Source organism: Lipotes vexillifer, unplaced genomic scaffold (assembly GCF_000442215.2).
Source record: "Lipotes vexillifer unplaced genomic scaffold, Lipotes_vexillifer_v1.1 scaffold477, whole genome shotgun sequence".
NCBI classification, from domain to species: Eukaryota; Metazoa; Chordata; class Mammalia; order Artiodactyla; family Lipotidae; genus Lipotes; species Lipotes vexillifer.
In genome coordinates, this window is record NW_006770652.1 from 3,164,349 (window position 1) to 3,180,803 (window position 16,455).

Below are 16,455 nucleotides of genomic sequence, written 5' to 3' on the forward strand. Positions count from 1 at the left end.
ATCTATCACCATACAGTTTCACCCATAACCCACCCCCATCCCCACTGGTAACTCCCTTCCCCTACGAATTTTTTATTGAATTAAATCATGTTGTCACTGTTAAGTCATATTCCTTCCAAATTATGATGAGATGAGCAGGATAAATAATAATAAGTATTTTTAATGAAAACTGGCTTTAAAATAAGATTGCGAATTTTTTTTTGAATAGCACACCGTAGATTATTAGAAATTAGAATTATCTAGTTACTGAACACTTCAATTTCTCCCCATAAATAGAAACCAAATTATTTTGAATTGAAAAGGATTGTTCTGCTGTCCTATTTTAATATTATGCCACAATTCCATTCCTCCTTCCTAATTTCTATGAACTTCTGAAAACTAAACCTAGACCCACCATAACTCCCAAATCCAGTTGCCTTCAGTGATCTATCATAAGTGGCCTCCAAGTTGCTGGAAATCTCCCTAAACACCCACTTCTGGTCATCTTCTTATAATCTAAGCCAAATCGTCATTTACTTTTTATCTTCGATCCACAGCCCCTACTTGGAGAATCTCTCTCAGAGCCCTAGTCTTCAAATTTTCTAGTAACTTTTCAATTTGTTCATATAAAATATAAATAATATGCTTGTATTTGATGGGGAAAAAAACAATTCTACTCACCATATTTTTTCCTTCATTTTGGGCATCTCGATAATCAGGGTTAAGCTAAAAACAAAAAACAAAGCTAGTTTTGAATTGCTATTAAAAGCACATTAACAAGACCAGTGATCTTTAATTCCAGTACACTATTGTACACTTAAGTTTAACATAAAAAGAGGCTAAGAAAGAAACGGTTAGTAAATACCTTCAAACCCTAGTTGCAGGAGACAAGAGTTAAAATGCCAAATTTATGGCCTTTGTTTGTATCAAACAGTTGACACTTTTGAACAAGTGAGAGCTGACAGTCTCACCACCTCTTAAGAAGCATTCAAGAGAGTTCATTTTGCCCACCACAAAATCTGCTATTGACCAATAATGCAGACACCGATTTCTAAAAATAGACCAAAGGAAAGTTTTAACAATGATTCAAGATCATGCTCCACGTGCTATACACACAAGAAAAGAAAGTCAAGCAAAAGAGGATCTATATATCAGCTATGTCAGCTAATGCATGAGGACTATTTAAACTAACAAACAAGAACACATGTCTCAAACGCATGCAGAGATAGAGAACAGTACGGAGGTTCCTTAAAAAACTAAAAATAGAACTACCATACGACCCAGCAATCCCACTACTGGGCATATACCCTGCGAAAACCATAATTCAAAAAGAGGTAATTCATAATACCACAATGTTCACTGCAGCTCTGTTTACAATAGCCAGGACATGGAAGCAACCTAAGTGTCCATCAACAGATAAATGGATAAAGAAGATGTGGCACATATATACAATGGAATATTACTCAGACATAAAAAGAAACGAAATTGAGTTATTTGTAGTGAGGTGGATGGACCTAGAGTCTCTCATACAGAGTAAAGTAAGTCAGAAAGAAAAACAAATATCATATGCTAACATACATATATGGAATCTAAAAAAAAAAAAAAAAAGGTTCTGATGAACCTAGGGGCAGGACAGGAATAAAGATGCAGACACAGAGAATGGACTTGAGGACCTGGGGAGGGGGAAGGGTAAGCTGAGATGAAGTGAGAGAGTGGCACGGACATACATTTACCAAATGTAAAACAGATAGCTGGTAGGAAGCAGCCACATAGCACAGGGAGATCAGCTCAGTGCTTTGTGACCACCTAGAGGGGTGGGATAGGGAGGGTGGGAGGGAGACACAGGAGCGAGGGGATAAGGGGATATATGTATACGTATAGCTGATTCACTTTGTTGTACAGCAGAAATTAACACAACAATGTAAAGCAATTATACTCCAATAAGGATGTTAAAAAAGAAAAGAACACATGTCTCTGGGTTGGACTGTGGAGTTTAGGGGTCATTCCAATGAGAAAGCATGAGCTCTGGACATGCTGCCTGTTGGCCCACATATTTCCAGCTGCTTAGCATCTGTAACTCCTGACTACACAGTTTCAAAAAGATGTCCTCGCTGATCATTTGTAAAGCATCTGGTTTAGAGGGTGTTTTCTCAAAATAACAAGTTGTCCAATTGAATGTAATCCTATTAATGTGAATCAGTTGGTGTATACAATACGCAACCCCAGGTAATTAAAGTCACCATTTAAGATGTAAGGCTGGGAGTCTTTCTCAGAATTACACTTGGCTAGTAGCTCTGAGGAATGCCCCTCCCAACTTATCACTAAATATTAATGACGGTACTGAAAATGATCAAAAACAAAGCAAAACACTCTCCATCTCACTGAAGACTAAGGTTGAAAACCATCTGAACCCCAAATCATCAATGAATTGACAGTAATTATAAAGCCGACAGTGCTGGGGGAGAGGCAATAACTCCCCAGTTGTCATCTCATGACAAACCTCAATCTGACTTCATGCTAGTGGCCTGGTGAACACAGTTCACAAGATACTTGCTGCAGTTCCACTATGTGCCCCCAACCCAGAGACCCCGAGTATTCACCAACCAGAGACCTATAGAGAAGTGCTTCTCCATCACTGAGAAGCTGCTGTGAGATGGAGCAGAAAATTGTTTCCTCCATCCTCCCACCCACTGTCCACTGCTTCCCTCTGTCTTCTCATGGCCAGAGAGATACAGCAAAGCTCAGAAAGCAAATGGGCAGAAAGCGGAGAGAGCAGATGATTGCAGAGGGCTTTCTAAGAAGCGCTGTCTGAAGAAAGCGCAAGAAGAGAAAGAACTGTAGCTGCTGTGCGCTAGAATGACACTGTGTGATAAAGGAAAAATAGCAGAGGGGCCGGGCAGAGAAGCAACCTCAACAGAGTCCAGGGACGCAGACTTGACACCTGCTGGAACTGGGAAGTACATCAGGACCCTGCAGGCTGCCCTGCAGCTGAAGATTTAGCAAGAGGATTGAGAAAAAAAGAAATGGAACAAAAAGACGGTCCACTCAACCATTCTGCTTCTGCATGGAGCTCACTTGTCTGAGGATAATAAGGGAGGAAAGCAGGAAAGAACAACATGGGATTGGTTAAAAAGTATGTTAAAATAGGGGGGGAATTCTTTCTCAGGGTCTTTCTGAATATTATCTATGGTATGACACAAAATAAATGTTCAGGAAATGGTTCGGCATATTCAAGAAAGTGCAAGTAAACATTGCCTCCATATGAAGGCAGCAGAAGATGAACAGAAAAATATAATATAAAAATAATCAGATAAATAATAAAATAAGAAATAATCACAATATAAAAAGAAGTTAAATTAAGGAGGATCTCACTAACAATGAGAACATAAATACAAAATTAAAGTCCATGTCTGTCAGCAGCAGGAACAAGCATAGTTGACATTACTGGAAATGAGTGATGCAAAGGATAAAAATGGAACAGCTATCTTTCACCATAGAGGAAAGGTGTAAAGAAATGAAAATTAGGAAAAAGGAAATAGTCACAGAGGACCAGAGAATGGGGTATCAACTAATGAGCAACGAGGATACTAGAAGGAAGAGAAAATCAGTGGAATACAAGCAATAATCAAAGATTATGGAAAATAAAGCTCTCGTCAGCTAAAGAAAGAACTGTGTATGCAGAGGTAGCCCTATTCCAGGAAAATCAACTCAAACAGGCACATTCATTTGAGGATGATGGGAAAGGTGGGGGGAACAATGGTAGGGACATAAAATAGGGCCAGAAATTAGGCTTAGACAGAAATGCATATCATGTAACAGGAGAATGGATGAACAAAATATGGCATATTCAAACAATGGAGTACTACTCAGCAATAAAATGATGGGCTGCTGATGTACACAACAAGGGTAGATCTCAGAAATATATACCATGGAATATTATTCAGCCATAAAAAAGAAGGAAATCCTGCCATTTGCAACAACATGGATCGACCTTGAGGGCGTCATGTTAAGTGAAATAAGTCAGCCAGAGATAGGCAAATACTGTATGATCTCAGTTATATGTGGGATCTAAAACAAACAAACAAACAGAAAACAAACGTATAGAAACAGAGATCAGATTTGTGGTTACCAGAGGCAGGGGTGGGAGTTGGAGAGATCAGTGAAGGGGGTCAAAAGGCACACATTTCCAGTTTTAAGAAAATAAGTCCTGGTAATGTGATGGCGCATGGTGACTACATTTAATAATACTGAATTGCATATTTGAAAGTTGCTAAGAGAGTAGATCTTAAAAGTTCTCATCACAAGAAAAAAAATTTATAACTATGTGTGGTGATGGATGTTATCAAGATTTACTGTGGTAATCATGTCAGTATAGATATGTGCCAGATATATATCTCAAGTCATTATGTTGTACACCTGAAACTAATACAATGTTATATGCCAATTACCTCTCGATTTTAAAGTGAAAGAAGCCAGATATGGTATGACTCCATTTATAGGAAATCTAAGAACAGACAAAACTAAACTGTGGTTAAACAAATAGTTAAACAAATCGGAAAGTGAGTGGGGGAATAAGGGAGAGGAGTGGCTGGAAGGCAGAACCAAGTCCAAGAGCCACTGGACAGCAGTTTTTCAATTTTCAGAGCAGACAGACAATGGGGGTGGGGGAGGTATGATAAAACAGGAATCCAGTTACAAGTTGCCTGTTGGTGCTAGGCCAGCAATTGGGGAGATCTGAGGCTGAATTTTATTTTTCTATGGAGATGCATACCTCAGGCTCCTTAAATTCCCTTGAATTATGAATAAACGAATCAGTCCCAAAACAGTATTATTCCTGCTTTTGGAGTCCAACAGTGAAAGGTAGAAAGTGAAAAGACAGTGACTTAACTGGCCTCCTGTCTACTGATTAACCAAACTCAAAAAGACACACTTTTACTCAGTAGTGATGAAAGGTCAGCATAGTGCACAGAAGGGGTTTATTTAGCTCTTTTACTCAAGGACCACTGTTTTAGGGAATTCCCTGGCGGTCCACTGGTTAGGAATTGGCGCTTTCACTGCCAGGGCCGAGGTTCGATCCCTTGTCGGGGAACTAGGATTCCCACATGCCATGTGGTGCAGCCAAATAAAAATAAAATAAAATGACTTAAAAAAAAAAAAAAAGGATCACTGTGTTATATTCTTTTGTCTTCAGTTTGAAGAATTCAGACTTTTTTTTTAAATCAAAAAATACATACTAAAATTATAGCTAAATTATATTCAAAAGATATGTAACATGCTTAACCAGGATATACCTATGGTCAAAGCTGTCATTCAGTAAGCATTTAGACTAGTTGGTTAAAGACACTGTAAAGTATATTAACTTCATGCTGGAAGCCATGACATATCCATAACTATAATGTGTACAGAAACAGGAATTAACATACCTAAGTCAAACAGGAGTCATGTACGCCCTTTAAGACATAGGTCATATTCTACCTTAAGACAATGTTACTTTCTAAAATTGTCCTCACACATTTCACCCTTTTAGGATCACCCAGTTCATTTCCTGAGGGATGTGTGTGGAACCAGATACCAGACTGGTCTGGAAGGAAATGCCAAGGGCCTTAGGAAAGGTCACCTAACCTCCATGGAATCAGGGTCCTCATCTGTAAAAGAGAAAAGCCTATGACTAAAGCCTAATCATACTAATTACATGTCATTAAATTTTATATATTCATGTCTTTGGCAATAATACTAAAGACGGTGCCGATCAGTTAGATTTCGCCTCATCTTGTGTCTCACAGGCTGCAATGTGGCCTTTTTTATATAAAATTATTATTTCAGGGACTTCCCTCGTGGTCCAGTGGTTAAGAATCCGCCTTCCAATGCCGGGGACGTGGGTTCGATCCCTGGTCGGGGAACTAAGATCCCAAGTGCTGCTGGGCAACTAAGCCCGCAGGCCACAACTAGAGAGAAGCCTGGGCACCGCAATGAAAGATCCCGCGTGCCGCAACTAAGACCTGACGCAGCCAAATAGATAAATTTTTTAAAAAAATATTTAAAAACAAATAAGATTATTGCTTCAGTAAATTCATTAAAGTGATAATAATAATAATGAGAAGAAGGAGAAGAACAGGAAGACGAGGAAGGAGGAAGAGGAAGAGGAAGAGGAAGAGGAAGAGGAAGCACCCAAACAAATCTATGGCTACATAAATTCACCAGTATTAACCAAAGGCCAAGGAAATATACACTTTAATATATGTTTCAATTATACTGCTGATTTCCTACTCTAACCACAATAACCACAGTAATTAAGTAATTAGACTAAGGATGAATCCAAAAAATACATTTCTAAAGATGGGGAAAAAAAGACATAGTGATGTGGAGGTTCCTGAATCTTTTGGGGCTTTAAAGGAAACATTTCCTTACGTTAAAAAATAAGTTATAAATCTGGCATTGGAGAGAGAGAGATCTAATATGCTACTCAATCATTTAATCAATAAGTATTAACAGAACATCTATAATGGACAAAGCATGGTGGCATACAGTATTTTAGCAAAGACAAAGAGAATATGGTCCCTGACCACAAGACCTTACAATCTAGGAGGGAAGAGAAGACATAAATACAGTTAGCGGTAATACAAAATAGAATGTGGCAAGAGATATAAGACAGGAATGCATAATTTATAAATAATATAGGTCAGAATAAGGAGGGATCTGTGGTGGGCACATTTATTGAAGAATTATTCATGGAGAAGGTAGCATATGAGCGAAGCCTTGAAGGATAGGTAGAATTATTCAAGATGACTGGGAGAGAAGGAAAGATTATAGAAAATTGATTCTCAACAAGGACCTACTGGATAGCACAGGGAACTCTGCTCAATACTCTGTAATAACCTATATGGGAAAACAATCTGAAAAAGAATAGGTATATGTATAACTAAATCACTTTGCTGTACACCTGAAACTAACACCACATTGTAAATCAGCTACACTCCAATATAAAATAAAAGTTAAAAAAGAAAATAAAAACTAAAACTGCAAGAAAAAAAAAAAGAAGGAAGAAGGGGTAAAGAGGACAGGCAGTGCAGGCGAAGCCAATGTCAAATAGGTGAGAAAATGAGCCTTGATGAGAGAAGACCCATAAATGTCATTTACGGAATACTTTTTATATGCTTTTAAAGTTCATTCATTTCCCCATACAATTATCCTATTAGAAGGGACCCTTAGCCCCATTTTCCAGAGGAGGCATCAAGTGAAGTACCCTATGCAAAGTCACACTGCTGGCGAGCGGCAGGGTTATTCAGAAGCACAGGTCTGAGGGCTCCAAAGCTGTATCTTTTAGTTCTGATAGCATATAACTTCCCTCCCACCTCCATAATGAGTACTGGTGTGATCCAAGGTAGGAAGAGGCCGGGCCAACGGGGCTTTTTGCCACAGGCTAAAGGGTTTGCATCTTCAGAAAGATTTTGAATATCACTGGGAAAATGTCTGCAGAAACAGTGCATTAAAAATCCTCACTTGGCCATAATTAGTAGGAGACAGAGACAGATGATGAAAGAAGCAAAGTAACCAAGTGTGGGGTTCACGTAAGAGGTGGCAGAGCCCCAACGATATCAATGCTGAAATGGAAAGGAGAAAGCAGATGCGAAAGATTTTGCAGAGGCAGAGTCAGAAGAACCTGAATGCATAAACTGAGAGAGAAAAACACGTTTATCGTGACTCCCAAGTTTTTAACCCAGAGCTAAGAAAATTCACTCTCTGTGGGAAAACAGTTCCATCTTAGATATGATTATTGAGTTTCAATGGCAGTGGGATACCTGAGATCGAAGTCACGACCCACTGCAGCCACGGAAGTGAGTGACAGAGAAGAGAAACAGCAAACAGCCACCCCTAAGCTCTGAAGGGAGTCCTCATTTAAGAGGCCAAAAAGGACCAGAATGAAGTCAGGTAGAGAGTGTGACTAAATCAGAATAGAAAAGCGGCGGAGAGAGAGAGAGAGAGAGAGAGAGAGAGAGAGAGAGTAACATCATGAACACCTAGAGAGAGAAAGTCATGGTTGAACCACCTAGCAAATTAAAGACAGCTGTAACTGTTCCTCTAACAATAGCAAGGAGCAGACCACAAGTTGTAAGTCCATAATTTTTGTTCATTTTCGTAAAAAAAAAAATTTACTTTTTTATAATGAAATGTCTTTTGATCAATTTTTATTATATATACCATTGAGGTTATAAAACCATTACATGTGGATTTGTAAATAATTATATGTTCCTCTTTCGAATGACCAGGCATTTCAGAGGCAACCTATTATGCTGTTAGGTCTAGAAAAGAAAAGAAGGGAAAAATAACCTTTACTGGATGCTTATATGTGCCAGGCATCATTTCTATTTTGATATATATTTATACATGTGTATAGGGTCTGGTATGTATATTCCTCTATTATATATAAATATTGTACATGTATGTATATATATGTGTGTGATATATGTGTGTGTGTATAGAGAGAGAGAGAGAAAGAGAGTGAGAGAGTTCCTTTTCATATACTATGGCTGGTACATTTGATAGAGAACTAAACATTGGGATATTTTAAACTACAGCCCTAATATGCATAAGATTCTATGCTAATGTACAGGTTCTTGAGTACAAAGTTTTTTCCTAATTAATTAAAGCCAAAGACTACTGTATAGTTAGGAAATAGGTGTTTACTGCCATCTGGTGGAAGTCCGGACTATCTACAAACAAATAAGCTAGCAGTCTTTAAAAGGGCAAGTATAAAATCTTTAACAAAATTATTTTGCACTAGTCCCTCCACCTTGTTTTGTAAAGGATCATCAAAAGTTATTGCTTTAATGATATCCAAAGAAAGAAAATGTAGCAGATCAGAAAATATGATATTTGATTTATCATTCTCCCCATGGCTGTAGAACTATTTACTAAGGCTCCCATATTATCCTATTCAAAATATGATCAATTTACTTTCTGCCCCACAGACATGGTTGTGAACTCTCCTGAACCAATAAGGTGATACAAGAAAAAGATCTATAGCAAAATGGCAGAGTGTGCTGACATTAAAAGCAAAACTGTCCTGTATATTAAAAGCAAAAATACATGACTGTTTACTTTCCCCTCATGTCACCTAATTTCTTGTATAGCCCACAGAAACTGACATTATAGGAAGACAGCCTAATAATACAGTACTGTAATGCATTATCTGGTGCAGCCACAAATGCCCTGATTACCTAATTCATAATTAAATACTTTGTTCCACATTTTGTCCATGAGTTTCTAGCACTGCATATTACTCAAAAATAAACCTTGAATTCCCTAAGACAATACTGTTGGAGATATTCAAATTGAATAAGGGTCCATTTCTAAATGTTGGTTCACTTTAGTAACTTAGAGAATAAAATCTAAACAGTGTTATATCACTGTCCTAATTCCTAGATGTTTTCCACAATTCACACACATATACACACACAAAATATGGTGCTATTCTTGAAGAGCTTGCAATTTATGTGCTTTGTCTCTATAGTTAGACTACAGAATCTTCATCATACGAATGGTCTAATTTTATTTAGTTAGTTCCCCCTTCATTTCTAAACAAACAATAAGCTTATTACATTTTTCTGAATAACTTAGACACCCAGTAAGTACTGGTTAAATAGAATATCATGTTAAGGAAGTATAAGTAAAGATTTTAGGTGTTTTTTTCTCACATATGTTTACACTTCAGGTTGCAGCCCTTTAAACTTACTGTGAGATTTATCATGGTCTTCTATAGATGTTAATAATGTAAACATTACACAAAACCAGTTATCTCAGATGTTTATGTATGCTGGAAACAATTGCAAAAGAGATGTCCTAGTGATGAGTTAATCTAATTCTCCTCTAGATTGCAAATTCTTAAAGAACAAGGATAAAATGTTAATCATCTTTGTGTTTTTCACAATAACAAAGTAGTGCTTCCACCTAGTAGACTGTCAATAAAAGATTGTGTAATTTCAGTATAATGGAGATCAGGGTTTCTCAACATTGGCACTACTGGCATTTGGGGCCAGATAATTCTTTGTTGTGGGGTGTGTCCTGCACATGATAGGGTGTTTAGCTGCATCCCTAGCCTCTACCCACTAGATGCCAGTAGCCACCTCTCCCCAACAGTGACAATAAAAATGTCTCCAGACATTGCCAAATATCCCCTAGGGACAAGATCACCCTCAGCTGAGAACCACTGGTACGGATGAAGCAAGGCAAGTGTAGCATTCAGCCTGGATACTATCATTAATCTTGTTTTTTAACTTCAGACAAAATAAATCACCTCTTTGAGTCTGGGTTTCCTTTTCCGTAAAGTGAAATGACTGGATGTGGTTTCCTTTTCTGTAAAGTGAAATGATTGGATGTGTACCTGATTGTCTCTATGATTCATTCATTAGACTATCCAATATTTACTGAATATAAATTAAATATCAGACACTGTTCTAGGCACAAGGTAGTCAGTGGTGAGCCTCTCAACGTTTTTCCCCATTAAGTTATCTGATTGACAAAGAAATGCCAGTTCTGGAAAACAAAAATAATAAAAATAAATTTTAAAATAATAATAATAAACACTACTACATAATTTCTGTCTCCTTCCTCCCAGTGGAAGTGAAGGGACTTAACACTTACTGAATACCTTTTATGTATAAGGTGCTGAAAATTCACAAGATATTCTTTAATTCCAAAAAATCCCATGTAATATATATTATCACCTTTTTTACACACAAGGGAACTGAAATTCAGAGAGGTTAACTATTTGCTTACAGGCAGAGAGATTGTGAGCGGTCTACCTGGGACTTTTCTTCCCATTACTCTAGGCCCTCTTTTTTTTTTTTTTTTTTTTTTTTTTTTTTTTTTTTATTTGTATGTCATTTAATGTTTGTTTATCTAGGCCCTCTTTGCCACACTGGCCAATATAAACACCATAAACTCAAAGGCAATTCAAGAATTACATCATCCAATTTACCAGGGGCGCCTCAAGCACCTTAAATTAATATTTTAAATTATAAATCGGTTGTGCTGAGAGTGGAAAAGACGCCACCAAATCCTGCCCTGTGATAGGTCCTTCCCTTTAATATAAAAACAACTCACCCACCTTACTTTTTCTAAAACTGCTTCATAAAAGTCTAATTGGACTCTTACTCTCCTTTTATTAATATTTCTCCCCCTTCACAGTCATTATATGAAAACTCAGTCGGCACTTCTTTCTGCTTCCTGATTTCCTCATCCCTTCCTCCACCCCCTGCATTCCGGTTTCCATTAAAAATGCTCTCAGTGAAGTCACAGATGGCCCCGTTCTTGCCAAATATTGTAAAGACATTTTGTTCTTGACCTTTTAGGTAGCATCCCCCCTTGCTGAAACTCTTATCTTCCCTTGCCTGGCATCTGTGACTAAGCCCATTTGATTTTCCAGTTGCTTCTATGACTTCTCAGGCTGCCAGTCTTTCTAATTTTACTAAATTTTAAGAATATTAACTTTAATTTAAATAACCAATGTGTGGCTCGTGACTACCACATTGGACAGTGCCACTCTGGAGTGGTCTGTTTTGAACACAAATTATTTAGAACACTGCTCTTTAAGTTACACATAAAATCCATTCCCCTTGGGGCTTCCCTGGTGGTGCAGTGGTTGAGGGTCCGCCTGCCGATGCAGGGGACACGGGTTCGGGCCCCGGTCCGGGAAGATCCCACGTGCCGCGGAGCGGCTGGGCCCGTGAGCCATGGACGCTGAGCCTGCGCGTCCGGAGCCTGTGCTCTGCAGCAGGAGAGCCCACAGCAGTGAGAGGCCTGCGTCCTGCAAAAAAAAAAAAAAAAAAAAAAAAAAAAAAAAAAAAAAAAAAAAAAAAAAAAAAAAAAAAAAAAAAAAAAAAAAAAAAAAAAAAAAAAAAAAAAAAAAAAAAAAAAAAAAACCCATTCTCCTTGGCTTAATATCCATGGCCAGAAAAAAACAGCTGCCCTACATTTCTGGCCCCAGCACTCCCTTCCCACCTTCTAGCACCACTTCTAAAGTCACACGCATCTTACGTGTGATAGATGAATTATCCATAGGAAATGTACGATGCCACATACCTCCTCGTCCTCATTGCCTGAACACGCTTCCCACTCTTCCCCAACTGCCTTACTCGTCCACCAAGCAGCTGTCCTTCCTTGTACCTCCCTGGCCCCCTCTACCAAAGGTGCGTTGCTCTTGAGTGCCTCCCTATCACCAAAAGAATTTTAATCCTAATTTCTAATCTTTTATAGGACATCTAGCAGACTTTTCTAATTCTTATTTTAGACAAGATTCTCTTACCTTACTGCTTAATTTTTCAAAGGGTTACTTTTCCAAAACAGTTACTTCAAAACATTTATGGTACAAAGAGCCCATAAATTGCGAGGCTCTATTTCATTTAGTCAAGCAGACTCATTAAAATTGAGTCAGATATTTATAAAAGTAAGAACAATCTCTACTTATCATATTATAAAATTAATCATGCTGGCATCCCTTCTTGGATGCTTACCATGGTCACACATGATGCCAAGCACTTCACCTCATTTCATTCTCTTAATAGTCTTATTATACAAATATTGTGATTATCCCCATTTTCCAGAGGAGGAAATGGGAGTTTAGACAGATTAATTTGCCCAAGTATGGCTCCAAATGCCTCTCAGATACAAATCCCGAAATTTTCTTCTTCCCATTCTCTAAGCTTAGAGAAGCCTGAATAGCTTCATCATATTCACTCATTCAAAAATTATTTACCAAATGCTTTCGAAATACCAGGCACTGTCATGGGTGCTGGGAACAGTGGTGATGTTACAAAATAAATAATCCCTGCCTTCAGGGAGAGTCCATTATGACAGAGAAAGTCAAAAAAATAAAATTTACAATAAGTGAGATCGTGGGAAGTATTATAAAGAAAATCATCACAGATTAACATGATGGAGAGAGTAATAGGGTTGAGTTCCAGCTTAGACTGGGGTCAGCATGTTTATACAAATTTTTAGTAATACTACAAATTCCAACACCAAATTATGGTTTAGAATCCCAGAAGAAACTCTAAATTGAAAAACAGAGTTGAGGAGAGTAGAATGAATGGACATTTTCATACATCTGAAAACATATTTTCTATACACTACCATATATAAAATAGATAAACAACAGGATTTACTGTATAGCACAGGGAACTATATTCAATATCTTGTAATAATCTATAATGGAAAAGAATTGAAAAAAGAATATAAGTAGATACATATATATATATGTATGTATAACTGAATCACTTTGCTGTACACGTGAAACTAACATAATATTGTAAATCAACCAGACTTCAATCACAAAAAAGATTTAAGAAAAACTAAATGAAAAAAATAAATCAAATATTTTCAAAATTAGTTTTAAACCAGATAACCAAACTCTAATTAAATCATTGCTAAAACATCTGTACTATTGTATCTACCTACCCTTCATTCTGATTGTCAACATGCATTTAGTGGAGAAAGAAAAGACCCTTCTAAGTTTTCACCATTTTTATTGACAGTTTTAGGACAGTGCAGTATCTCAAGGAAAAAACCCTTTCCTCTCCAATGGTCTGAACAACGAAAGCCACCCACCAGTAAAAGAATAGCCACAGACGATCAACCAGAAACTATCTAGACTACACCACATCGACTATGCGCTGATCACGGCTCCAACACAGACATTCTGAAAGAGTGAAGCTAAATAGCAAATCTCAGGATGCATCCCACACAGATGCAAATCAGATACCCCCTTCCAGATGCCCCTACAGCAAACTAACCACACAGTTCTGTTGTTGTGGTTGCTGCTGTTTTCATTTTCAAGACAAAAATTATTTTAAGGTTTTAACTAATATTTACATTTTGAGAACAACGGACATGCCAATCCAGAACACGACAGGCAATAATGAAATGTGCATAATAACTGTTTCTTCAAATACAACATCTTCTGTATTGCCTGTTCCACTATTTCAGAATCAGAGATTTAACAGCACTATATCCATTAGTCTTACCTCTGCAGCTAAATAGTTCCCGGTTGCAAGATGTTTAAACCTGAACAAGCTGTTCCATTGTCCTGCACCTCCACGGCATGGGTCATGATGAACTACCTACAGACAAAAAGAGAAACAAAAATAATGGCTAAAAGACATGCATGTTCCTGGCCAGCAAGTGCCAACAGTTTACATGGGGTGCCCGCCTGTTCATGCTAAACTTGTCAGATCTAATATACGTTTCAGGAGGACAGTGTGGCAGAAAAACAAAATTCCCCATAAATGAGTAATTACACAATTAACTCACTGGGCTTGCATGATTCTCACACCTCACAGCTGCAAATACAGATGCCTTACTTCAAAAGACATGTTTCCCGGGCCAAAACTGTACTGTGGGGTTTCCCCACATTTGTTATTCATTCATTCAACAGATTATGAATGAATCTGTTGCCTACCATGTGTCAGGTACTCTTCTAGGCAGTAGGGACCGCAGTAATGAATAAGACCAGAGCTTTCAATGAATAAGATTTGGCAAGTGCCAGGAGGAGCTAAATAGAGTGCATGATTGGGTACCTCGAGTAGGCTACTTTCTATCGATACTGCCATCAGCATGGGCACTCTGGTGGATAAGAATGAGATAGTCATGCAGAGAGACTGGAAGAGATCATTCCATGCAGAGAGAACCATAAACGCCAAGGCCTGGAGGTCTGGATTAACTTACTTCCTGGCCCTTTCCATGTGTTGCCTGTTTACTAACACCATGTCCTTTGATACCTGCCCTAGAAACCTGTCTTGCTGCAGATGCTGAGCCACTAGGCTCACTGAGAATGAAAGTGGGGTCTGCAACTGTCACTTACGACAGGTGGCTTCGGTGTTGTAGCAAAGCTCAGGTTTTCCAGTCCAAAGACGACTGTTTATGAGTCCCAGCTCCACCAGTTACTACGGTATCATCACAGCAAGTAACATCTTCAAGCCTGCTTCTTCATGTACCAAGTGGGTTTAATTCATAGGATTGTTGTGAAGGTTAAATATCATAACACATATTAGAGTGCTCAGATAAGTTCCCACTAGTCTCCAATAGATTCATACTCTTTGCCTCCTTCTCGTTCATACTGTTTGCCTCCAACCCCAGCATCAAATTCTGGGTGCTAACGTACAGGACTTTCTAATGCCTTTTGCTAGACTCCAGCTCCTATGTCTTCTGCTACTCCAAAAGCTCAATGAGGTAATGATGAAAATACTTCGAAGTGGGTGAAGTCTTACAAAAATGCTCCCCCTGTAGCCAAACACCTGCCCATCCTTCAACGCTCAGTTCTCACATCGACCTTCTACCACCAACGCTTTGCTAATCCCACCAGCTACTGTGACCTTGTCAACGTTTGAATTCTTACTCCTTTGCGAGAGGCATAGATATCTTTAAAAATCTGATCAAATCTAGTGGTTGTCTCACATACACACACACGCACACACACCTTTTGTATACCACTGCTAGAGGTTAACAAATAACTTGAAGCTCACCATGAATCACAGACTAAGAACTCCTGTCATACACACCAGCGGGTCTAGCAACAGTAGTACAGCTCCCTAGGGGACAATTTGCAGATAGGGAAGGGAGGGTGTTTTCATTTATCACAATGATTTTGGAGGGATGCTAGTGGCATCAATGGGCAGTAGCCAAGACATTAAATATCCTGCAATTCACAGGAGAGTTCAGCATAGGCTAGATATTGTGTACGACACTCAGGAGCATCCCTGCCCTTCAAAGTGCTCCCCGGTAGCACAGGGGCGGGAAGCAGAGGAAAGTGAAAGAGAGGATCCTCCTAGGGCTCCAGTAAAGGTGGTGGCAGCTGCCTTGTGCAGGCTCCCATGGGGAGGAGCGGCTTCTGGAACTGTCAGATTTTCAGATAAGACCACATTCCCCATCCCACTTTCTCCCACCCAGTCCTTCCAACAACGTTGAAACCTAATTTCCTGTATTAAATACCTCTCTGCTTGAAACACCTGATGCTCAGGCTTCCTGACTGAAGCCTGGCTGATGCAGCACACAATACAGAAACGTCCCATAGTACTGCAGAAATAAACCTACCACAAATATAAACTGGTAATGCTTTAACATGTAATCATACTAGAAAGCTTTTACATCAAGTTATATGAAAAGGCGAATAATTTTAGAGAAATCCACCATGGAGAAGGAAGCTTAAATGAATCCAAGACATTGTCTCAAAATTACTGAATAATCTATTCACTCTCTCCAAGCTGACTGCTCAATGGGATGCAGCATTTCCAACCACGCATTTTGTTGGAAAGGATTTCAGTGCAGAGGTACGATTACAGCAAAAGCTATAAAACTAATGGTAAATATATAAGAGGAGAGATTCAAAACTCCTTTTAACAGACTTAGAACCAAACATTAAATAGACAGAGACACGTGAAATGCAGGGAACTCACTGTGTAGGTAAGTTGCTATCTGACTTTT

The 16,455-nt window shown here is 38.5% G+C and overlaps 1 protein-coding gene across 1 annotated transcript in view; it reads right to left on the reverse strand.

Moving 5' to 3' along the window:
* ITPR2 (inositol 1,4,5-trisphosphate receptor type 2) overlaps positions 1–16,455 on the reverse strand; it is a 547,001-nt gene that overhangs the window by 414,231 nt on the left and 116,315 nt on the right. Inside the window, exons 9-10 of the mRNA XM_007446283.1 lie at positions 14,001–14,096; positions 661–705 (exon numbers count right to left, since the gene is read on the reverse strand). Coding sequence (XP_007446345.1) covers positions 661–705; positions 14,001–14,096 — 141 coding nt within the window. The remainder of the gene's footprint in view (positions 1–660; positions 706–14,000; positions 14,097–16,455) is intronic.